Consider the following 25,000-nt stretch of genomic DNA (forward strand, 5'->3'; position numbering starts at 1 on the left):
AACCTTGATAGATCTGTGAAAGTTTAAAATTTCCTAATTTCACCATTGATCTGATTCTCGGCCGCCATTTTAATTTGTGAAGTATTGAAGGTAGTGCAAAGCACTCCCAAATAAAGCGTGGTAAAGACTTGCGACTTATTGATATTGATATCTACTGACTGATAAACTAAAATCATGCCGAATAAAGTATGGCAGCGACGACAAGCACATCGATTAAAATGTGCATCTAATCGTAATCAAGTTAATCAAGAAAATGATTCAGGCAATATCGAATGAAAATAGTTCTTTCCCCGCGAAATTGCGGGCTTTTTACTATATATATATATATATATATATATTTATATATATTATATATATATATATATAATATAGGAGAGGTAGATAGATAGATAGATGAGAGAGAGAGAGAGAGAGAGAGAGAGAGAGAGAGAGAGAGAGAGAGAGAGAGAGAGAGAGAGAGAGAGAGAGAGTCCCTAATCCAGGAAATGATGATGACAATATTTCAGTAAATCTCTCCACATCCAAATCCAATAATTGTTCAAGGCTGTGTGGCATGTTGATTAATATCTACTAACCATTCATTCCCCCAAATGGCAGTCTGACACACACACACGCACAAACACACACACACAGTGTCATTTGGTATGTTGTAGTAGTAAAACAGCCATTATCTACCATCACGTGCCACGGTTACTGGTACGAATAGTTCTAGCTTAAGTCGTAGCTATAAGAACGTCCAATTTGACCAATTGTCTCCAATTGGTATTATACCGGGATGCGCTTTAATTGGATTTCAAGTTAAATAATTTCCTTCATTGAGAGATTAAATTTTTTAAAGTCTACTTAAAACTAATAACACCCCCCCCCCCCCCCCCCGCCCCCGATTAAAAAAAAAAAAGAAAAAAAAAACCAATAAGAGAAGAACCCCCCCCCCCCCTTCCCCTAAAAAAAAAGAATCCCAAAATACAAAATAAAAACAAAAAGAACAAACCAAGAAAAAAAAAGGAAACAAAACAAAACAACGAACAAAAAACAAACAAATCCAAACAAAAAAAACGAAGCAAAACCCAAATAAAGAAAAACCAACAAAAAACACAACAAAAACCCAACTTAAAGTAAGCTTAAATCCTTTACAAATTTATATCTGATCATTTTGACTTCAAACTCTAAATTGTCTTATTCAATTCACTCCTACAATATAAGATTGACGTGGCAGGGCACAAATTACTAGATACGCTAAATTCTTTATTTAAAAAAAATCTTAATGAACAATATCAATATAGACCGGAATACTGGTACTTATATTGATAGATTACACCCATATTATGTAAAAATGCATTCACAGAACTCTCAGATTTAAGGAGAAAACAGGTCTCGGGAGGCATACTTTTTTTGCATCGATATTTCGCGAAAAATATTCTTGCCATTAAAAAAAAAAAAATTAAAAACAAAAATAAAAAAACCCCCAAAACATTCCGTCAGTAAGTGGCAGCACATAGCGTTCCAGAATATATTATTATTCACGAAGGTCACACGTTGACTGAAATATCTACGAATTAAGAAAAAAAAAAAGATTTATAATATACCGACGAACCGCCCCCCCCCCCCCCCCGACTCCCGTCTCATTCAAGGAATCTCCCTTGTCCATCACTGGCTGGAGATGACACACGGATAGCAGAATTCGTCGGGGCAGAAAAGTAATTGGTTGGGGGTAAGGTAAGCACAGACCAAAGGGTAACCCGAGTCAAAACTCCACCTCTGTCGTATAAAATACTTTTAAAACAATTTTGGTCAGAAAGCTTTTAGTACCCCACAAATCGATAGATTGAATGAACGATCCCCGACTTGTCATAAAGACTTCTCTGGAGTCTCAGGTATGACTTTTTGACAAGTTGGACAACTTGATCTATCGATATATTGTTATAATTATTATTAAGTAAATGTTTTCTGGCCACAAATTTTTTAAAGAAAAAGTGTTCTGTCATGTTATGGTAATATTGCCATACGTGGCCTGTAGGTAGGTATACATTTAAAATACATAATACAGTGGCAGTGGGGTTTATTGAGGGGATTGGCAGATACTGAAATAGTAGTCGGGAGAAGTTATAAATGGAATACAGGGTTAAGAAATCTTTGTTTGTTTGGTTTAAATAACAAGCTGAATGATAAAACTTTCACGAGTCATCAACATAAAAATGCTCTAAGATAATGACGAAGGATATACTAAATTAACTCAATAAAACCCTGAACTTTTGAAACGTGACTTTTTATATTGCGCAATAATCACATGTGCTTAAAGTGCTTTAAAGGTTCCAAAACAACAGCAACAATTAACATGTAGGACGAGACATCACGCCTGTAAGGCACGATGACAATTTTTTTTCAAGACAACGCTGTTACCGGCCAGGTACTCATTTTACATCTGAGAACGGTGAATGAATGTGAGTTGAGAACCTTTTACATGGACTAAACTTTGAGCCGCCCCGAGCGGAACTCTGACCACAGACCTACGGGTTTGAAGGCGGACGTCATGATATCAGTAGACCACACACCCTTCCAAAGTCGACAGACACTCTAATAGGATTCAATAGTCTGATGTCACGTCCGCCTAGCAACGAGTAGCTTGGTTCTAAACAAAGAAAATCGGTACTTTTTTTATTCTTCATGCTGGCTAGAACTTTATCACATGTCATGTGATCAGAATGTATAAAAGTCACAACATACCAGATTTATAATGATTTCTCCTCTGGATACACTTTTATGCTTGTCGGAGAAGTAATTCATAAGGGCGTCCGCCATTGTTCCGATAGTTTAGAACCAGTTACTAAGTTACTATGCGACATTTCGCCATTTCGAGGGAAGTGACGTCACGACTGTTGAAGCCTATTTCACATATATGTACTAAATCAACGATATGCAGGATTATCGAAAGGTTAGATGGAATTGAATACTAGATGTCTGACGTAGGTGACACCCTTCAGGGTCAGGTTAAATCCATTCTAATTTGAGGCACCGGAATTTAAGTGTCCCTCCCGATAGCTCAGTTGATAGAGCTCTTGCATCACACACAAAGGGACCGAGATCAAAGCTGGTGAAGCCGTTGTTCTTTTTTTTTTTCTGGCCCCTCTGTCCAGTCAGCAGTGATTAAATAGCTGGGTCTGTCAGATCTGGCAGCGGAAAGTATTTTGCGATAGACTAGCGTGCTTTCAAATAGGTAGCAAGCAATTTGCTTTTGTCCTTAATATGCTATAGAAACTTATATAAATTCCAGCTCCATGTGCCTTGTGGCTCTTAAAGACTACTTGTTTTGTTGAAGCGATGGGTAACTAATGTAAAATGACAACTCTTCAATCTTCATATCGGTTCCCTTTGATATAGATCAATACAAGAAAAATAAAGAAAATAAATCAATTAAAAAAAAAAACCAATACAAAATACCAAAAATACACAAAAAAACAACAAAAAAACCCAACAAAAAAACAAAACAACCCCCCCCCCCCCCAAAAAAAAAAAAAAAAACCCCAAAAACAAACGAAAACAAAGCATACCTTCATTTTGATTTACTTTTTATCTTAACTACTCGTATTAAATTTTATTAACACGATAAACAACCATAAAAAGGGGATACATAAAGAAAGAATTCCACCACCTGAGGTTTGGAATGCCATAAAAGAAAAAAAAAAGTTCATCACAAATCTCCGTGCTTCAACAATTTTTTTTTTGTCGCCACACTTATAACTTGAAAACGCAACCATTAAGTAATCAACCAAACATGCAAAACAAAGAGATGGGATATTGAAGGCTAACAACCCTGGGTATTGGCTGTGAAGCAAGGAGTGAGGGGGGTTTTATAGAGTATCATAAAGATGTTTGTTTTATTCTTTTCTTTCATATTTTTCTAGCGCTTTTGATACCTTGAGAGAGAGAGAGAGAGAGAGAGAGAGAGAGAGAGAGAGAGAGAGAGAGAGAGAGAGAGAGAGAGAGAGAGAGAGAGAGAGAGAGAGAAAGTTAAAAAAAAACCCAACAAAATTTCTAAAATAAAATATGATCATCCTCAAACGGTATTTGTTTCATGTTTAAAGGTCAAAGTATTATTTACATTCAACTTTGAGGAAAAATTGAAACAACCTTGCATCATTCACTATGTAGTGAGTGGTGCAAAGAAAGGAAAAGAGGTTAACCCCTCACTCATTGCCCCCCCCCCCCCCTTTTTTTTTTTTCAAGTCGGCATACGAGTACGAGTAGAAATAGGTCAAAGTTGGGGGTAACTTCGACCAGTTTACAAGAATTAGTAGTAGCAGCAGTGGTGGTGGTAGTAGTAGTAGTAGTAGTAGTAGTAGTAGTAGTAGTAGTAGTAGTAGTAGTAGTAGTAGTAGTAGCAGCAGCAGCAGTAGTAGTAGTAGTAGTAGTAGTAGTAGTAGTAGTAGTAGTAGTAGTACTAGTAGTAGTAGTAGTAGTAGTAGTAGTAGTAGTAGTAGTAGTAGTAGTAGTAGTAGTAGTAGTAGTAATAGTAGTAGTAGTAGTAGTAGTAGTAGTAGTAGTAGTAGTAGTAGTAGTAGTAGTAGTAGTAGTAGTAGCGGTCGTTGTGGTAGTGGTGGCAGTGGCTGTAGTCGTATCATTATAAGAAACGAGATATTGTAGACAGCGCTACACGGGATACAATGATAAACTTAAGTGAGGTATTTGACATCTAAATATAGAAGTAGAAGTTAACGTGTAAATGATATACGAGGGGAACAAAACACCACGACGGATGCTTGTTTATATTTACATAGATCTAGTCAAAGTTAAATAAGTTATACAGAGACGCAGTTACTGTTGTTATTGGTGTTGTTGATAGTTTCTGTCGCAGTATGTCGCAGGGTAAACCAGTAGTAATAAATAATGGGATTTATCTAGTTTTTTCTTCTTCTTGTTTTGTTTTGTTTTTCTTTTGTCAGGAATGTTGGCGGTAAAGGGAGGTAATGGATAGAATGTGTGATGAGAGATAAATGTGAGAGGAGATAAAAAGGCAGAGAGTTGTTTTGCTTTTATTTGTTTTAAAGCGGTTTACGGCGTTTGCCACACATTTTGGTCATTTCAGCACCTGTAAAGATGAAGCTAATGGGATGAAAAAAAAATCTAGATGTACAATTAAAAGCTCACGAGAAAAAAGTGAGACAAAGGGGAATGGTTAAAATAAAGAATAATGTAGATTTCAAGAGCACACTATCAGTGTACTTGTTTGAGATCACCTAAACATCTAACCCAGACATAACCACACGAGACACAGAAATGCTGATAAGTAATTATATTTTCAAATCATAAATTACCACAATGCAAGACAGCCTGGGTCACGTCAAAACCAAGTAGCCTAATATCATTCCAAGAAAAAGACATAGCACGCTGGAAAACATTGGGGATAGAAGATACAGTAAGTGACTTCCCTGTCCACTATGGGGGGTCAAAAGACCTTGCCTGAGGCAGACTTAAAAAAAAAAAACCCCGCACGAAGTATATGTTTAACTTTTAGTGATTAGTCTAATTTATGATGCATTCCCGTGTTCTGAATCTTTTAAAATGCGATAGTTTGAAGACAACCTATAGGCTAAATCATTAGCGTGGACTGGGAATATATATCCCCCATTGATTGTTTTTGGAACTTGAGCTTGAACTTTATATAGAGCAATATCCACTAAACATGCTTCAAAGCGCTTGACAAGGAGTCTCTGGCCAACAGCAACACGTAACATGACGCTTGTTAAACGATATTACAATCTTTGTGGAAAGAGACAACGATGTTCAGGGATGTAAATGCAAACTTGAAAAAAATTCTGAAATTCTGCGAGCTCATTTCAATAGTCTCTACATCAACCGTCTCAGTAGGTATCTACTTAGATAAACTCCAAGTGACACTCCAGGAATGAGGTGATAAATGGCCTTGTGATTGTGACATGATTTTTAGGACTTTTGAGTGATAGGTCTCAGACTAAAATCCAGATTATTTTGTTTATGGATGGATTTTAATGATTTATGTCTCCTTTTTGTCAGAAAGAAATACCATTATTTGGTGTTGTTCATGCTTAAATCGGCGCCCATTTAGTAAATCTTATCCTTATCTCTATGGATTAAGCAGGGTTAAATTAGTTTGGGATAATGAAAAAATCAGAATTTTGCAATTCGTAACTTATTTTCACTGCACGTAATCCAACACCTAATTTTTTAAATTAAAATTAAATTCAGGTCAAAATATTACCCCCAATGACTAAATCTGACAATAATAAAAACTCTTACTCAAATTTCAACAGCCATATTATTACTAAGGCCAATTTTGAAATTGAAAAAAATGGTCACTTCCCGATATTTATCACTTTCTCAGGTCCCAAACTCAAACCCTTCTGCTAATAACAAAGACAATTAGAGTACAAGTACATTACAATAACAATACTGCTTTACTAGTTTAGAATCGTGTTTAAAAGCCCTTTACTTTATTGGTGTAGCTTTCAATGAGAACAAACAAATTTGAATTTTTTTCCCCATCACAGTAATCACAGTCAAAAGTTCGTGGCAGTCTCACAATCAGAGAAATGAGACCCTATAGACATTTCTCACAAAGACCAAGGCTAAGGGAAATGTACCTTCAGACTCATTATGACTGAAATGGATTGCACCACACAGGAATTACTTACAGAAACAGAAATAAATTCCAATTGAACCTTAGGAAGAAAGTGCAACAACAACTTCAGAGCTCAGTCACCAATACTCGATATGTATCCACCATCTTTTACTTTCGATTCTACAGCCCATGTTTTGCTTCCGGTAAACTAAAAATAACCCTCCTTGTTTACACAACAGACGTGAATCTAGTTCCGAATTAAAATTAGGAAAATTCGGAAATTCGAACGCTATCAATCCTTAGTACTTCCGAATTAAAATTCGGAAGCTGTCATGGAAATAAGTTGAATGATTAAATACACGTATAATCACAACTGACACAACAGTCGTGTTAATTAAGTGTTTCAGTACATTGAAAATTGATACACACTACAAATTCTCTATACTATATGTACAGCAGTATCTCTTATCACAAAAGTTGTTGGTATTGAGGTATTAAGAAAATGTGTGAAAAATAGGAAATCCTAATAATTCTGAAAGATTTACATCCCTGGATGTTAACGGCCAGGTACTCATTTTACATCTGAATACGGTGAGAAAATGAGAGAATTTGAGTAAAGAGATTTTTCCAAGGACTCAACTATGCGCCGAAGGAGGCTCGAACTCAGGATCTTCCGATCCGAAAGCGAGTGCCATACCACAAGACTACAACACCTATTATACTTGCTATTTGACATTGAAGCCACATTACAATTAACCCTCAATGAATATCATTCTCTATTTGCAGCCAACTTGTATCCTGAGTTCGATGAGAAATTTACAGATTTCTTACGGGAGAACGGATATCGTGGTGGAGCAGTGGCGGCAATGAAGGATGGACATCTCATCCTGGCCAGGGGGTACGGACATGATAGAGCAGGTCACGAGGTCTCGGCCTATTCAAAATTTCCCGTTTCCAGTATAGCCAAATCGTTGACTGGAGTAGCTATTTTACACTTGGTAGAAGAAGGGTCTCTCTCTTTGGAAGACAAGGTAGGACATCTCAAGCCGAAATGGTTTCTACTACCAGTCTATAGTATTATCCATAATATCATGTTCCGGGGGCTAACTTTGGTAAAATGCAGAATTTTTATGTGGGAGATTTGAGTGCGAGCTCACATTATGCCGGCAACGGTTGGCATGTTCAATGAAAATCATGAATGGAGAAGACAAAATAACGTCGTCCTTAGTGCAAGAAACCCTGGACACTCGGTCAATCAGAGAAGTAGACAGATTCCAAGAGCATTCTAGTTTCTGACCAACCCAAAGTATACTGTATGCTACTGTCGTTAGGAATGTCCATTTCCTAGTTGGGATAAAATTTCATAAAAATCACACGTACACACAGACAGAATGAGAGAATAAGAGAGAGAGAGAGAGAGAGAGAGAGAGAGAGAGAGAGAGAGAGAGAGAGAGAGAGAGAGAGAGAGAGAGAGAGAGAGAGAGAGAGAGAGAGATACCAGATCTTTAGAAGTATATCAAGGGAAATTCAAATATAAAATCGCTGCAAGAAATAACTAACAAAGTACTGACTTTATAATTTATAGCCTTATTTGTTATTATCTAAAACAATTACACTGTATTTTATAGGTAATAGGCTGGTATTCCCTCCGTTATACCGTAAGGGATAAAAGTGCTTTGCCATTTAAAATTTAAAAAAAGTAGTTAAAAAATAGACAAAATAGACGGAAACATACAAACAAATAATAATAATAATAATTAAAAAACAAAACAAAACAATCTGCACCAAAAAGATAGTTCTGGCTGCTTAAAAAAACAACAAAAACAAAACAAAACAAAAACAAACAAAAACAACAACATAAAAAACAATACAGACAACAAAAATAAAACAAAACAAAACAACAAAAAAAAAACGACAAATAAACAAAAGAAGAAGAAGCAGAAGAAGAAGAAGAAGAAGAAGAAGAAGAAGAAGAAGAAGAAGAAGAAGAAGAAGAAGAAGAAGAAGAAGAAAAAGAACAACAACAACAACAAAAAGAAGAAGAAGAAGAAGAAGAAGAAGAAGAAGAAGAAGAAGAAGAAGAAGAAGAAGAAGAAGAAGAAGAAGAAGAAGAAGAAGAAGAAGAAGAAGAAGAAGGAATGGGGATGACATGACTCTACGTCTATGTGTATCTTATATCTAGGTGTTCGGCAATGGTGGCATTTTGAGTCACATCCGTCCTTGGAAATCCGATGAAGTAGATCCCAGACTAAGCGACATCACGGTAGACCACCTACTACGTCACAGTGCAGGCTGGGACAACACTCAAGGTCCGCTGTACGACCCCATGTTCAACGTTGTCTACCAAGACAGGGGTGTAAGTATCTCTAATTGTATAACGTTAAACTTGATTTTCTTTCAAATCAGGATTTCTCCTCTCGTTAAAACTGATTATATAAGCAGCTTCAGATAAGGTCTCACTACGACTGAAAATTAGCAAGTTAATGATTACGTTCCCGACCCACGACGTCAACGAACGACGAGGAAGAAAACTGAGACGGTGTTGGGAACGTAATCCTTACCATTAACATTCTATTCTTGAACTCCTACATGTGGAATTTCGAACGAGTTCCAATTGCCGATGCCCGACCTTGGGGGTGAACAGTGGGGAAGATTTCGAAATTTCAAAACACAGGAGTTCAAGAACACCCCCCTCCAATGACCTCACACATGCCATTTCTTATTGAAATCGATATCTTATCTAAACATCCTTTTCTCTACGATTGGTTCTCGAATTCAGGGCTTTGACCTTAAGCAAAAATTATTATTCTGGTCAAAATATCATTGCGCGTCTATCTATTTTTAGTGAGATCAGATGCGTGTTGGAGAAAAATATTTCCTGAACTTCTACGTTTCATTTTTTTTTCAAACAAAGGATAGCAGGGATGTCTCGCAAGACTGTCGCTATAACGTTATAGTAAAATCAGTTTTTCCCAAAAATGAATGGGCTCGAAAAAAAGTCTTACCAATTGGTATAAAATACAAGGTGAAAACTGAGAATTGTTTTCTCGGCATAATAATCTTGCAAGTCACAGCGCGGTCTTTATAAGAAAGGAAAGAAGCAATGTGTTGCATTGTCACAACTTTGGGACTACAACTACCTTGTGTGCTCGTTATAAGAAAGACGCTCATTGAACAACTTATTGTATAAATCTAATAATCTAATGCCATACTGCTGTTTTCGCTCCATCAGTCAACATGGTAACACATGATATGAGGTGGGACCTCATTTGCAAAGAGGCAATACTTAAAATTTTAAAAAAAAAATAAAAATAAATTAAAGGTATGTAACAAACATGCGCCACTACTAAGATCACACTGTAGGTATTTGCTCAGCCGTAGAGTCATTTAACCTGGTAAAAAACAAACAAACAAATAAACAGATCTGCCGCAGGCAGCATACAAAAAATCGGGTATGTTTTGGGAAAAAAAAACAACCTAACTTGAAGAGAAATAGCTGTACCAACTGAGTTATGGATTTATATCCTTATTTAAAGCAGTTGTCACTTTAAAATGATTTAGAATGGAAGCGCATAATTCACGGGGGTCACTTGTATAAGTGTAATCAAGATTCAACAACTAGTATCTTGTTTTCAAGTTCATTCTATCAATTTCTGAGTAAAATAACAATATTCTACTTATTTTCCCTTTAAATTTTGCTGAAATGAAAACAAAATAGGAGGGAATCTAATCTATATATACACACACACACACATATATATATATATATATATATATATATATATATATATATATATATATATATATATATATATATATATATATATATATATAAACCGATTAAATATGTGCAACTCAACATAAAACTATATCTAAATCGATAAAGCAAAGTGAATCCTCTGAATGAATAGATGTCGAGGAGAGCCCCATTAGCGTGTCCCTGACTTCACGAACAGGCTGGTCAGTTTACAATTAATTTCGCCAGATCTAAAGAGACTAAGCTATCCATTTACCGGATCCTTGATATTAAAAAAGGAGTGTGCTAACCATAAAGCAACCTACGCCGATACAATTAACTTGAAAACAAGATACTAGTTCTTGAATCTTGATTACACTTATACAAAGTAAAATTTGAAAATCAAAAAATGGCATGGCAACTTGAATGTTTAAATCAAATCTTTTTGATAGAATTCTAGTTTCTGAGGAAACCCTTGTTTGGTTGACAATTCAAATGGATTAAAACCTTCTCTTTTTATTTTCCCCATCGAACCAGCACAAAGTCCCAAACATCGCAAAGGAGATGGGCAAGGAGTCTGCCTTCGAATCTCTGGAGCCAAAGGAACTCATCAGCTATGTCATCTCGTTCCCCCTCCATTACACACCAGGCAAGATGGAGGTGTATTCTAACGTGGGATATCTTGTTCTCGGCAGGATCGTGGAGGCGACCACGGGGATTGAGTACAGAGACTATATTAAAAGGTTAGAGTTCACCATCATAACAATGATAATACGTTGCCCATCACAATCAAGGCATACTTAAACTATAAAAAGGCAGACAACTAGTGCGGGGCGGTCCTTGGCAAGCTTAAGGACCACGGTCCTACGGTCCTTGGGAAATGAAGACCGCAAGAACCGGTCCTAGGACCGGTCCGTTCATTCTTGAACCGTTAAAGACCGCTACACGATGAAAACCGTGGCCTACAGGAGTAAAACACACGGAGTAGTCACACTCATTTCAAATTGTAACCTAATTAGAGAAGAGGGGTGATGCCTTCTTTATTTGCTCACCGTACTTCATTGTTACTTCGATAATTTAATAAAATTTGAAATTTATCCCCATTAACGGAGATAATGGCATCGCCCAAGGAGTTGATCGAGTTGTTCGTGGCGTTGATACACACACGCAACTCCTACCCCCCCCCCCCCCCCCCACACACACACACATTAGAGGGCAGCGAGCATTGAAGAGTAAGAGAGAGACGTGAAGTTATAATAAGAGGGGTGGATGAGGTGATAAGAGGGGTCGATGGTGACTTTTCGCCAGATCTAACAAACTCAGCTACCCATTCATTGCTGAGTAGACAGGGATTCAGAAAAAAATCGACTGCACCCGGGATCGATCTCTGGCCCTTTGCGTATAAAGAGAGTGCTCTATCAACTGAGCTATCGGGGTCCCCAAATATTCTATTGGACTTTTTTAAAATTCAGACGTTATAACTGGGTTTTTTGGAAGGAAGAAACTAATGAAACTCATATTATTTGATTAGTAAAAACACCAAACGAAATTTAAATATTATTGTATTATTTTAAATGACAACACTGCGATAGAAAGGAGTGGTGACAAGAGATGGACAAAAGAAAACAAAAAATCGGATTTGCTACTTGCTAGGTTCGACACACACACACACCACACACAACACACAAACACACACATCTTTTGTAGTCACATACATTTCAAACAATAACCCATTAGAGAAGAGGGGTCATGCCTTCACCATAGATCATTGTCATTGCGATCATTATGGTGTAGTAAATTTTGAAATTTACCCCGTATAATGGAATCGTCCAAGGCCTCCTGTTCCCCCCATCTCACACACGAAAGGGCGGTTTGGGAAGTGGAGGTTGGTGGTCGTCTGTATGGTCGTCTGTGTCGTTTAGTGTATGGCAAAGGGGGGTGGGTGCGATTAATTAAGTGGGATGGGTGGTGATTGGTGGAAGATAGGCAACCGAAGCAACGAATCGCTGGGGAAGTAGTAGGCTATGGCGCGAGACCGTAGGACCGTGGTCCTTGCAAGGACCGCCCCGCACTAGTTGAAAGGTGATAAGAAGTGAGGACCGCCGCCGATATTCCCCTCTGGGACCGATCTTCGGTTCACAGCTAAAAGACCGTCGGACCGCGGTCCGGACCGGTCTTCAGCGCGGCACTACAGACAACCACAGGCAACAAACACAAAATATGTTTTGCTAGTCAGTACTGGTGACTCATAAGCATTATCACTCCTATACAGTGGAATCTGCATAAAGTCAACTTCTGTTTAAAGCTAAATTCAACACCATTTGTTGATCTCAAATTTTCTCTTCGTTATCTAAGTTTGTGCCATTGATAAGTCAAACCGTCTTTCTGGTACGGCAGTGTTGGCTTTATCAGGATTTCATTATACAACGATTACATGAACTGCAGTTACGCTAGATTGAAACCTACAAATTCACAGTTGTCTCCTGGAAAACAATATTGGTCCATATACATGACTTTATGAATTGACAATTTTCCATCAGCAGGATTAAATAACCCTCCAAAGTTCTTAACATAAGTGCTATGGCACAAAACTAATTCGCATTTCACGAATATTTCAAACCTAATAGGCAGGATGGATGCTTCAAACTCTGAACACACACAAATGCTCCTTTTCTCCTTAATCCCCAGACTAATCCTTGACCGTTGTGGCATGTGGAACACACGCCTGGAGCTTAGCCACTATGTGGAGGACGATCTTTCGCCAGCTGCTGACCACGACCCTTCGGTCATGACCTTCTTGGACCCAGTCTCCATCGACTCCACCCTGGGCTGGCACTCCAATGTCTATGATGTCATGAGATTTTCTAGGTTAGTACAGTATGTCAAGACTCAAAAATGCATATATAAATATATTTAGCTGGGGTTTATCCTTTATTTTGCCGAGCGAGATAAGTAGAGAGTAAAACTAAAAAGACCACGGCTAACTCATTTCGGAGAGATCTATGGAAAGAGAGGTCAGAATAAAAAACAAAAACAACAAAAACTTGAAACTTTTTCATTTGCATGTGTGTTGTGTGATCTATTTTTATTAAAATGTTACAAGGTATAGATAGTATGCGCTTGGCTAAGAAGCTCATAACATTGCCACCCGGAAGTATAACGAACTAACACAGAAAAACTGTGTGTATCTATGAACGATTATAGTCAGGTTAATACAGTACAGTGAGCATTACTCATAAACGCGGATGGCAAATAACAAAGACCTGAGTGACGTCATCTTTGAACTATCTATAAACCCCCCCCCCCCCCAAAAAAAAAAAAAAAAAAAAGAACAAAAAACAACCTTTTAACAACATGCCACATTACCGAGAATATAATTTGTTGTTTATTTTTTTGGTCCCATCTCCCAGATGTCTGTTCCATAGCAAGACACTCCTAGGTGACAAACAGCTGGAGCTCCTCCTAGCTAGGTCGCCTGCCCAACACATGCACAATCCCAACACTTGGTATGGAGGGGGATTCAGTGTCAGTGACAAGAATGTCGTCTGGCAAGATGCAGACCTTCATACAGACGACCTCATCCTCTTCTACCACCAACCAACCATCAAACATCACAACAATAAAGTGGGGTTTCAGCTGGACACAGATTATGGAAACTTCTACCATTCAGCTCTTTTGGATTTCCCAGATTCTTGGGTCATCTTACTATGTGACAAAGGAATCAACCACCTTCGACACAAGAGCAGAGAGATAATGGCCAGCTTGAAGCCTTCCCTTTTAATGAATGACTATGAAAACATCTTCCTCTATGATCTGTCTGAACTCCATCGACACCCATCATGGGAGGCACAAAAATCCCTGCAGACCCCCGAAATTACAGTCCGTTACAAAGTAGATGAACATCATCTGACTGCCTACGTCAATGCTTTGAGAGCTGAAGGTTTCTTCCTGCAGTCCTTCACCTCCCATACCCTACAAAAACACACCTTCTTCTTGCTGGTGGGAAAAAAGATGGCCAGTCCTTCTAGATCCAATACAGATTTCATCTTTGAGCATGGTATGGACCACAGACAGCTAAAAAAGACCAAACTTCGCTTGGAAGAGTCTAACTACAACATGACATTACTGCACAGCTATAAAAGTCAGTCCCATTCACAGCACTATGTATTTGCTGCACTATTCAATCATGAGGCGTTTACCACCGATATGCAAATGAAATACGGTACAAGCCACCTGCCTGAACCGTATGAAAAGTTGGTACAGATGTATCATGAACAACAGTTTTATCCGCTGTCTGAAACTGTCATCTACCAAGGGAAGGATGAGCGATTTTCATTTATCTTTGTCAAAAAGATTGGAGGAACAAGGGTCGACTTTAGCCAGCACTATAACCTCTCCCCAACAGGTCTCAGTAAGTTGACGATGACCAATGCCAAAAAGAACCTACACCTCTCGTACCTAAATGCATACAGCGTGCCAGGGAGATCCAGATTTTCTGCTGTGTTTACAAATGCAACTCACTATAGAGGCCTTTTGGAAGTAGATCAACCGTTGCATCGGGCCACAGAAATAACAATTTTGAATCTTAAGGATGGACTCACGCCTAAACAGATGGTTCCCTACTTTGACGAGGAGAAAGGAAAGAAGAAGCTTAGGATCGCAGCATATTATGAGGAAGCTTAATTCAGACAATGCAACTTGAAGTTTGAAAGTTTTTTAAAAAACTCTCTCCTTACCGACCATTTTCAGTATTTTCCCAAAAATGGCAGGCTTACCAAGCAGAAAAATTGCCCTTTTAAACTCAAACAATCTCTCTACAAAACAACTTTGTTCTTATTAATCAAACAAATATCATTGTGATGTACAAATCAAACCTGAATAAGAAAATATGTATATTGTGTCGTAACAAATGTGACCAAAATAGGTGGTAAGGAGAGGGTTAATGTTAAAACTCATTGTAAACTTCAGCTTCATCAACAGATAAATGATGTAGACGTTTGGGGCTTCCCCTTCATCAATAGTGTTACATGACAGAGCAATGCACCTGAAACAATTTTTCTGTCAAATTCATCATCTATTGGTCCACAGCTACCTTCAGTACATGCCCAACAATTGAACCAGCTGGCCATCTAGATTTCAGATCATTTGTGTCAAAAAAACAGTGAATTATCTTTAACAGCTGGAAGGCCAATTATTCAGACTGGTTGGAATGTATTCAAGAGAGCTTTGGTACACATGGGTGGTAAATCAAATGGAAATCCTGAAAATCCACATCATTTGTCAAGTCTCTGTTGATTAAACTGGAGCTTATATTATTAGTTTCATAATTTTTTCCCTCTCCAATGAGGAAATATACGAAGCTGATTTCTAAAATTGTTATTGCTTTGAAGAATTATTTATGTTATTTATGCATCCCTATGGAAATGACACTAGTTCACGTTAAATAGTAATCTTTCTATTGACAAACCACATTGTCCTACCAGATATGTACAAATGAACGTTTGGAAACCACTACAGCAGTCTGCAAAATCATTATTAAATTCTGAAGAAGCAGTATCTTCATATAAAAGTGTTCACACTAACAAAACTTTTTTGAGACTATAGAAACTGTATAAAACGATTTAAAGAAAAAGAAGAAATCCATTTTGCATAAATTATACTTCATACTTTCTGAAATGAGATGAATGTCAAAGCTATCTTCCCTAAAAGAATGCAATTTTAACCCAAGGAGTGTTCTTATTTAAACAAATCATCAATAATCACATATCTAAACACTTCAATCAGTAAATGATTCCACGACTCAATCAGCTATTCAAATTTAACCAATTAAAATTGCAGAGAATTGATGGACAATATGTATAATCTACAGTCCATGACGCTTTCCTAATGGACAAAACCATTTAAAATAAGAACGGGTGATCGAGGAACGATGGAAACCTTAAGTAAGGCCAGGCTCTAGTACAACAAAATGGAGAATGGAGGAATGCCACTGAATAAATAAATAAATAAATAAATTTGACTCGGCGGATTTATGCAAAAAAGAATATTTAGACCATAACCAAAAATTATGCTATCACAGGTATGTCAAGCCACCCAACTACATAATAAAAGAAAACTAAAAGAAAAAAAAACACAAAAAAAAAAAAAAAAACCCCACCCCCACAACAAGAAAAACAAAACAAAACAGGATTACCAATAGATCCTTTTTAATGATAAAAAAAAACAAAAAAACTTTTTGGTTATTTTAAAATTCTTTTTACAGAGTTAATTTCCCTTTGACATAAACAATTATATTACCAAAGGTAAAGTCACACCATTAAAACAACCCCCCCCCCCCCCCCCATAAACCAAATTGAAAACATCACTCAAAAATACCACTTCCACCCAACAAAGCCACAGACAGGTTATGACTGAGAGAGGTCTGGTTTGGTTTCCAGTGTAGAATAGCTGACAACCTGGTACAACAGATGAGAGGGAGTTTAAAAGTCAAGAAAATGCAGCTAAAATTCGGGAGATCTTTAAACCGATTTTTTACTGCAATGTGTTCTAACAATGACTAGATTTATTTCCTTTGGTGTAATATGGTAGAGGTTGAAGAAGCAAACTCTAAATACATGACCATGGTAAGCACACTTAATAATCATGTCTAAATATATTCTTTTGAATTAATACTGCCCGAAATCTGTGTTTTAAAAAATCAGTATCCCATGGAAAAAAAGGAGGACTGAGTACATATTTCACTTACTTGTAAATGGAAATGATCACCTAAGTTGTTTATCTTTATAATAAGCATTTAATTTTTTTATTGAATGCCCCTTTATCAAAGACGTTAATTAATTCTTGTCTTCACTGAACACAATCTCTGTTACAAATAATGAAAGGAAGAACTCGACCCTGGAACATTAAAAGTATATTTCATGCATACTACAACTACATGCACAATTAAATGCAAATCCCCACAACAGTAAATATGAACGACATTTATGAAAAACAGGTGTCTTATAACCAGGTGAAATAGCTCGTTAAAAATCAACCAAAGCCAGCCAATCGCAAACTGTTTGTCTCTAATATGGATCTTCCCTGGTCTAAAGTCAGATAAACAAATAAATAAGAAAATAAAAAAATTCAATGCAGTGCGACTGAATAGAACTTGCTGCAGCCACTGCAAACATGAAACGACAACATGAAATTCCGTGGGACCAGATAGACACCAGCAGTGCCTTATAAAATATTATCTTTATATTGTTCCCTCCCCTTAATTCTAAGAAAAACAATCTTTGCAAAAAACAAAATGCATGATATTCCGTACACTCTAATTTCTAAGAACGGTCATTTTAAAACGCGTCAGATGTATAGTAGTGTATTTAAATTTGGTAACATGCCCATTTCTAACGAAAATAATGTTTTCAGCTATTTCCATAAAATATCTTGGTTAAAATATCTCAATCAGAAAACAAAAAAAAAAGAAGTCATGAATCTGGCCAGTTTGCCCCCACCCTCCTCATATCTTAGTGTATCGACTAAATCTTTATAAGAGGATGTATGCATTAGTCACAACACAGTTATCAGATGGGGCTTTTCATCGAAGAGCACCCTATAATAGACTCCTTTCTTCCCTGACACACTTCTGTGATTAACCAGAGGACATTTATTATAAACTTTTATGGTGGGGTAAAACCTCACTTGACAGACAGATCATAATAATATTGATTGTTTATTATCATTACTGTCATTGCTATTATCATCATCATCATCATCACCATAGACATAGTCATCTTATCTTATTACATTTTAATTATAGTATATTTATCTCATCATCTACATCATTTTTTGCATCCAAGCGCACTCTTGTTATGTCATTCACATTGTGAGCCATTTCATAATTATTAAATAAAAACAATATATGTTGCCTTTCATTTAAAACATTGTGTTTCTTCATTTATCTTACACAAGACATGCCTACTCTCAATTTTATGGACATTTTACGGATAAAACCTCAGATTTCAGGAATAATATGTTGCGCAAAAGAAATGACTTAATCTTAAAAGACAGTTAAACATTTGATATCAAAAGCATAATATATGGTGTCAGAGGTTATTATTATTAGTAGTTACTAATCTGCTTGCAACAGAAGGGGTATCCTCGCTCACTGGTTTAATAATAATAAATTATTCTTAGATACCTCCCCAAGATAACACCGTCACTGATGAGAATGGCTGATCACAAAAAAGAACATTTTTCTCCAACTATTGTGTGTGATTATATATATATATATATATATATATATATATATATATATATATTATAATATATATATATATAATATATATATAATATAAGATGAGAGAGAGAGAGAGAGAGAGAGAGAGGGTTGTTGCTAATTCTTGTTGTTGTTGTTGACAATCTTCTTCTTTATCAATCTGACACAGTGGTATCGGGATTAAGATAAATAGAAGATTTTTCTTCTTCTTGTTCTTCTCTTTCCTTACTTTTTATTATTGTTTTTTTCTTTTTGTGATAATTGTCCTCCTTATCTGCCAAAGTGGTATCAGGTTTAAGGTAATATTCTTTATAAAAAAAATTTGATCACAAACACGGCACATTAAAAATATTTTTTTTTAAAAAGGGGTTGGGGGTGGATGGGACATTTATCATTTGCAACGCTCTGTAGAAAGAATAGTAAAAAAAGATTTAAAAAGTGGCAGCACCAGGATTCGAACCCACAGCGTTGATTCCGACAAGCCTTCTAAGGCAGAGGACGTAACCATTCGGCCATGACACCCACATGAATGACGATGTATATTTTGCATATAGATAGTAACCTACTATCCATCGACTGAATTATTGTTGGTTAATATTATGTTTTTATTGGTATTTTATTACAAAGTGTCTACGTACACGGTAACCGGGCACCTAGCACCAGGATCTACGTACACAGTAACATTGTACTTGTACCATGCTTTGGGAGGGAGGGACGAAGGTGGCATCGAGCTTGGTGCCCAGTAACTTATGACCTTGATCTCTTTCATTCCTACCCTCCCCCCCCCCCCTTTGTGTTTGTTTATGTGTGTGTTATAGGCAGAACGTAAGCAGAAGCTGAGCTGCCAGATGGCCAAATGCCTGATTAAATTGGCCAAACAGAGAATCTATAGTTTGGTATTAGACACCCACTACCCGATGTCTTGGCTTTTAATCCATTAGCCTAGGTCTAGTGAGAGACAAATCCTACATGTATTTGCAAACCGAGCTGAAAGTAGGTATTTTGGTTAAAGTCCATTTGGCCCACAGCAGGAAGCCGATAAATGGGCTAGTGGCTGTGACCCGATTTTTTTTACTTTTGAGTGATGGGTCTCAGAAAAAGTTCCATTGATCTTTTGTTTATCGATGGATTTTAATTATTGATGTCTTATTTTCTTCAGGAGAAATTACTCTATCGTTTGGTGCAGTTTTAAAATCAATGACAATTTAGTATAACTTTTGATTATGGATAAAATAGGGTATAATTTAGCTGTGGATAATTAAAAGATTAGAACTTAGTAAATCAAAATTTCATGATGGCACGTTTATTTAACATCTTAACTTTTATATAAAATTAAATTCAGGGTAAAGTTGTATACCGCATCCATGAAATTCGTTCCAGCAAAATCCTTACTCAAATCTTAGCGGCCATTTTAGACCAGTTTTGAAATCCAAATGGTGGTTACTACTGGAAATGCAACAATTTTCAGGTCACAAATTCCGTCAGTAAATAACAAAGGCAAATAGAAGACCATTTTTCAGCCTTTAAACTAAGATAACTTTTCTTCTGCTTATCTAATTTCCACAATTTTGGTATCATTAGAATCGTGTTGAAAAGCACTTTAAAATGATATAGGTTTCATTGAGCTCAATCCAATTTGAATTTTTATGTTTTGATTTCACAGTGAGATGCAAAGGGGAAGGGATGACACTATGGCAAGAGAGAGAGAGAGAGAGAGAGAGAGAGAGAGAGAGAGAGAGAGAGAGAGAGAGAGAGAGAGAGAGAGAGAGAGAGAGAGAGAGCTTTAAACCATCTGGCTACTGTCTTTGTATAAATAGAGCAAGATGGCGACAGAGACCTCTCTCCTTTACCATTGCCCCCCGACTCTCTAATTCTCATTTTGCAATTCAATTTTAATAATTTAATGACTGATGATGATGATGATGATCGCTGTGATTATCCCCAGACACCTGTCTGGGGATAACGAATTTTCATTATCCCCAGACGCATATTTGAAACTCCGCTCTTTTAAACAATTATCCCCATGCCAGAATATGGAATGTTTCCAAATGCACATAGAAATAAGGAAAGTTAATAAAATATCTATAAAAACATAAAATTAGCGAACATTAAAATCAGTTGTTACTACATATACACAATTTGCGTCGACTTCGAAGTGGCTGTCATGGCCGAATGGTTTAGTCGTCTGCCCTGGACGTTTGACCAGAATCGACGTTGTGGGTTCGAATCCGGGTAACGTCACTTTAAAAAAATTAAAAAAAAAAAATTTCGTCTTCTTTTAACAGAACGTTGAAAGGGATAAATGTCTCATCCATCCTCCCCCCCACCTCTTTTTTTTATTTTTATTAAACTCTCTCTCTCTCTCTTGTTTTTTTTTTTCTAGTTTCTAGCAAATATATTAGTCCCCACTCCGATCTCAAATAGTGTCTAAAAAGAATAAATAATTAAAAAGCAAACAAACAGAAATATTCAGAGACCGAGCAAATGGTCAGATAGAGGAGAAAAAAAAAACAATAATTGTTTTAAAAATAAAAACAATTTAAGAAATTCATGCTCAGAAACGGCACATTTACATAAAGGTTAAGCAAACAAAAAAACTCTAAGGTTTAGGTCAAAATATAAAAAAAAAAGAAAAAGAGAGATTTCCCTCGGAGCAGGGAATAGTGTTAACAATAATAATAATAATTAATAATAAATAATAATAATAATAATAATAATAATAATAATAATAATAATAACAATAATAATAATAATAATAACAATAATAATAATAATAGTATGATAATAAGAGTATTGATAATAAAAATAGTATTATTATTGATAATAATATAATAATGATTATGATGGTAATAGTAATAATAATAACAATTATTACAGTTATTATTATTATTATTATTATTATTATTATTATTATTATTAATATTATCATTTGACCAAAACAAAAAAAAACAATAATAGATCTAGAGCAAATTAAATAATGAAATAATATTATCGGAGAAATAAAAAATTCAACTGATTAAAAAAACTCTTGCTCGGAATTTGGAACAAGAGTGAAAACAATGAACATCAATTGGGAAGAAAGAAAAAAAAAAAGTAAAAAAACAAAAAATCAAAAAAGTGTGTGTGTGTGTGTGTGCGGGGGGGGGGGGGGGGGGGGGGGGGGGGTCGCGACTGGTTCGAATCTGTGCAGCAAAAAGGAGTAAAATGAAAGGTGGCCTAACCCACTGAGATGTCTATCCATACCGCTATCGAATATCTTAAATTCATATATGAGCTAAACATATTTCCACCATTTTTGCTTCCTTGTTTTGGTAGTTATTTTCATCTTTGATTCGAATAAAAATATGTTGTTGGATCTAGTTTTGCGGACGTGTGATACTAAATTGTATTGTCTTGTGCGAAGAAGACAGGAAAATAATAGGTGTCGGTTTTGGGCTTTGGGGCGAACAACACCATGGCCTAGGAATTCGTCCGCGAAATAAAAAATAATTCCCGGTCATCCCCAAAATTGTGGCCAGAATGAGCAAATTATAGAAACAAGAGATGATCAATAAAGTTAACAGGTAGGTAGGTAGTGAAAATGTAAATGGTTGGTGGACTATGAACAGATTTGATGATAAACAACTTTCTTCCTGGTTGAAAATAAAAAGTCGTATTGCCAGTTTGACGTTTTCAGATCAAAGTAACAAAAGAAATTTCATTGATCCATTTGCTTTGAAATAATTTTTTAAAAAGAGCTGGATTTGACATTTGATCACTATTTACTTTCATCTTGTGTTAAATATCACTTGATATATTAACTGTTTTGGGACACAACCATTAGGGAGTTTAATAGAAATTCTAAATGTACCTCACACACTTGAAACCAATGTCATATGAAAGAGCTGGCAACACAGATTACAAAACAGTTTGAATTTTGTTTCTATCTTGATTAGAAATGTAGTTACGGCAGTTCAAAGTCTGAAATTTCAGACCGATTTTTACCCAAAAATTACCATTGCAAAGTTGTGACCGAAATCGCGTGATGTTAATAAAAAATGGTTTAAAACAGTCAATATGGAGTTCTTATCATACATTGTATACCAAAATGTTCGTCTTATCGAGGACAATGCATTTACATTAATAAAGAGGAAGATAAACATTTCAAATTAACACATTATTACATAATATGACGCAAATGTTACATAATCAAAAACTCGGCTAGAGGTAAGAAACAGTTTGCTTTATCACTTTAGGATTTATCCCCAATATCTCACTGAAACAATTGCAAATAATTCCCCTCTTCTAATTAATACATGGAGAATAAAAAAGGGTTTGAGAGTATATTTAAATGAAAAGATATAAACATGTTGTGTCATGACAATGACATAATGAGTTTATTTTTACATATGGCAATTTAATTGCATATAAATAAAATGGTAGAATGAAAAAGTTCAAATAAATTGAAACAGATTCCCTATTATACCTAATTAGAAGGAAAGTTCTGGCTTTTAATACTTTAAAAAATTCTGCTGAACCACTTTGGGTTTATTGCTATTACATCATTTGAACTGACAATTAATATAATTTTATCCCCCCACCCCCTCCCCCCTTCTCTCTCAATGTATGGGGGTGTCAAAACTAATAGAACTTCTTACCATAATAATTATTAAGGCTAAGGCCTTTAGAATATGGATACAAATGATAAACATATCTAAACATATGGGAAAGAAACTTGATGACTTGATGGCGAAGTAAAATAAAAATTAAATTAAAGCAATTGGTATTTTTTAAATATCGATAGGGATTTCACAAAGAGAAGAAATATACGAACTTTTAAAACAAAAACTATAAAATGCCTATAAATAAAGTTGGAAAGTATGTATTCAAAATAAAAACATAGCAAATAATAGTACTGAAAATATTATGGACTAAATTTAACATAATACATAACTAAATTTAAAATATCGATATCGTCCGGCAGCCATGATGAGAAGATAATGTAAACAAGGCATTTCGGCGCAGAGTTAAAAGGTGTCTGCGCATCGATATAGGGCTCTGAAATTTGGCATGAATAAAGTTTAGATGTTATTCTAAAAACAAGCGTTTAAATTTTTAAAACACACGCGGTAAATAAAAAAATAAATGCATTTGAAAATTGCCAAATTTTAACTTCATATAACTTCTGGAATTATTAATGGATTTTTCCTTAATTGGCACCATTTAAAAGTAAAAGGAAATTGAAAGACGAAAATAATGATACCAAAATATCTGCGATATTCCTCTTTATAACGAAGTTATGCATCTTTAATTGAACCCCCCAAAACGCGAACGGCAATTTCCAGTCACAACTTTCCTATGGGCGAGTTGGGTCAAAATTTGACTGCCACTGCTGCTGCTCACTAAACTGCCTACTAGTATTTTTTCCAGAATATTTGGTATTTTTCACGCCTAGTTTGGCATTTTGCATAAAATCTTTCTGCCCACTTGCTACATGCGTCTGGGGATAACGAATTTTCATTATCCCCAGACAGGCGTCTGGGAATAATGACAGCCGATGATGATGACTGATGGCGATGGTGAACCCCTTTTGACTCGACTAGAAAAATGAGGTCATTAGTTGCCGTACCAATGCCAAGAAATAGGGATTAAAGGAAATTATGGCAAATGATGAAATTTGCAATCCAAGGCAATACTCACATGCAATGTAAAGCTGAGGTCCGTACCTATTTGTCACGTTTCATTTGTTTGTAAACACAAAGAAGAAAGCGAAACTAGAGTTAGATTTCCATGCTCATGAAAACTGAAGAATTTCCGGTATTATTGATTATTGTACTTCAGTTTATCTCTAACTATTTTCTCCTCTATAATTATCTCCAATATTTTCACATATCGTACAATATTGCTAGGATATCTAATAAAATATACAAAGTAGTTAAATTTGAGCTTACAATATCAAAGAATAATAAATATTAGACTCGGTCTAGTGTACAATTAATCCTCTGTTATGTATATCCTTGACCTTTAGCAGTGATGGGAGGTTTCCGTAATTTCTACGACTACGTACTTGAAATCGGTCAAATATGAAGCAACGACGCATTCATGTTAAATCTGTAGTCGGAATTGGTTTGCATAATACCCTATGCCCATCATTAGCAGAGCACACAACACAACACTCGAAAGAATGGCGGCACCTTCGAGTGCTCTCCCCAATCATTATTTCAGTATTGACGATATACTTGCGACCCAAGAGAAAGTACCATGCATATTAGAGAACAAATTTGAGGGATTAGGTATTCATATTTAAATAGTACTCTGTTACCCCCCCTCTCTCTCTCTCTCTCTCTCTCTCTCTCTCTCTCTCTCTCTCTCTCTCTCTCTTTTTCCCCCTTGGCCTTGCTTTCTCGTCATCGGGTTTGACTTTTGACAT

General features: G+C 36.0%; 3 protein-coding genes across 15 annotated transcripts in view; 2 read left to right on the forward strand and 1 right to left on the reverse strand.

Annotated features, from left to right (window-relative positions):
- LOC144977110 (uncharacterized) overlaps window positions 1–16,405 on the forward strand; it is a 34,352-nt gene extending 17,947 nt beyond the window's left edge. For all 12 annotated transcript variants that reach the window (XM_078921918.1, XM_078921929.1, XM_078921920.1 and 9 more), the window contains exons 3-7: window positions 7,382–7,626; window positions 8,778–8,951; window positions 10,869–11,074; window positions 13,020–13,199; window positions 13,742–16,405. In XM_078921918.1, coding sequence (XP_078778044.1) covers window positions 7,382–7,626; window positions 8,778–8,951; window positions 10,869–11,074; window positions 13,020–13,199; window positions 13,742–15,014 — 2,078 coding nt within the window. In that variant the 3' untranslated portion in view covers window positions 15,015–16,405. The remainder of the gene's footprint in view (window positions 1–7,381; window positions 7,627–8,777; window positions 8,952–10,868; window positions 11,075–13,019; window positions 13,200–13,741) is intronic.
- LOC144977111 (uncharacterized) overlaps window positions 1–24,411 on the reverse strand; it is a 56,031-nt gene extending 31,620 nt beyond the window's left edge. Inside the window, exon 1 of one of the 2 annotated variants that reach the window (XM_078921930.1) lies at window positions 24,271–24,411. The gene's annotated coding sequence lies outside the window, so the exon portion shown is untranslated. The remainder of the gene's footprint in view (window positions 1–24,270) is intronic. The other variant, XM_078921931.1, reaches the window with a different exon arrangement.
- Window positions 24,412–24,704: 293 nt separating this feature from the next.
- LOC144977112 (DNA replication complex GINS protein PSF3-like) overlaps window positions 24,705–25,000 on the forward strand; it is a 10,955-nt gene continuing 10,659 nt past the window's right edge. The window contains exon 1 of the mRNA XM_078921933.1: window positions 24,705–24,863. Within this exon, the coding sequence (XP_078778059.1) occupies window positions 24,713–24,863 (151 nt within the window). The 5' untranslated portion in view covers window positions 24,705–24,712. The remainder of the gene's footprint in view (window positions 24,864–25,000) is intronic.

Source organism: Berghia stephanieae, chromosome 7, assembly GCF_034508935.2.
Source record: "Berghia stephanieae isolate SIO BIC M18660-M18661 chromosome 7, UCSD_Bste_1.3, whole genome shotgun sequence".
NCBI lineage: Eukaryota > Metazoa > Mollusca > Gastropoda > Nudibranchia > Aeolidiidae > Berghia > Berghia stephanieae.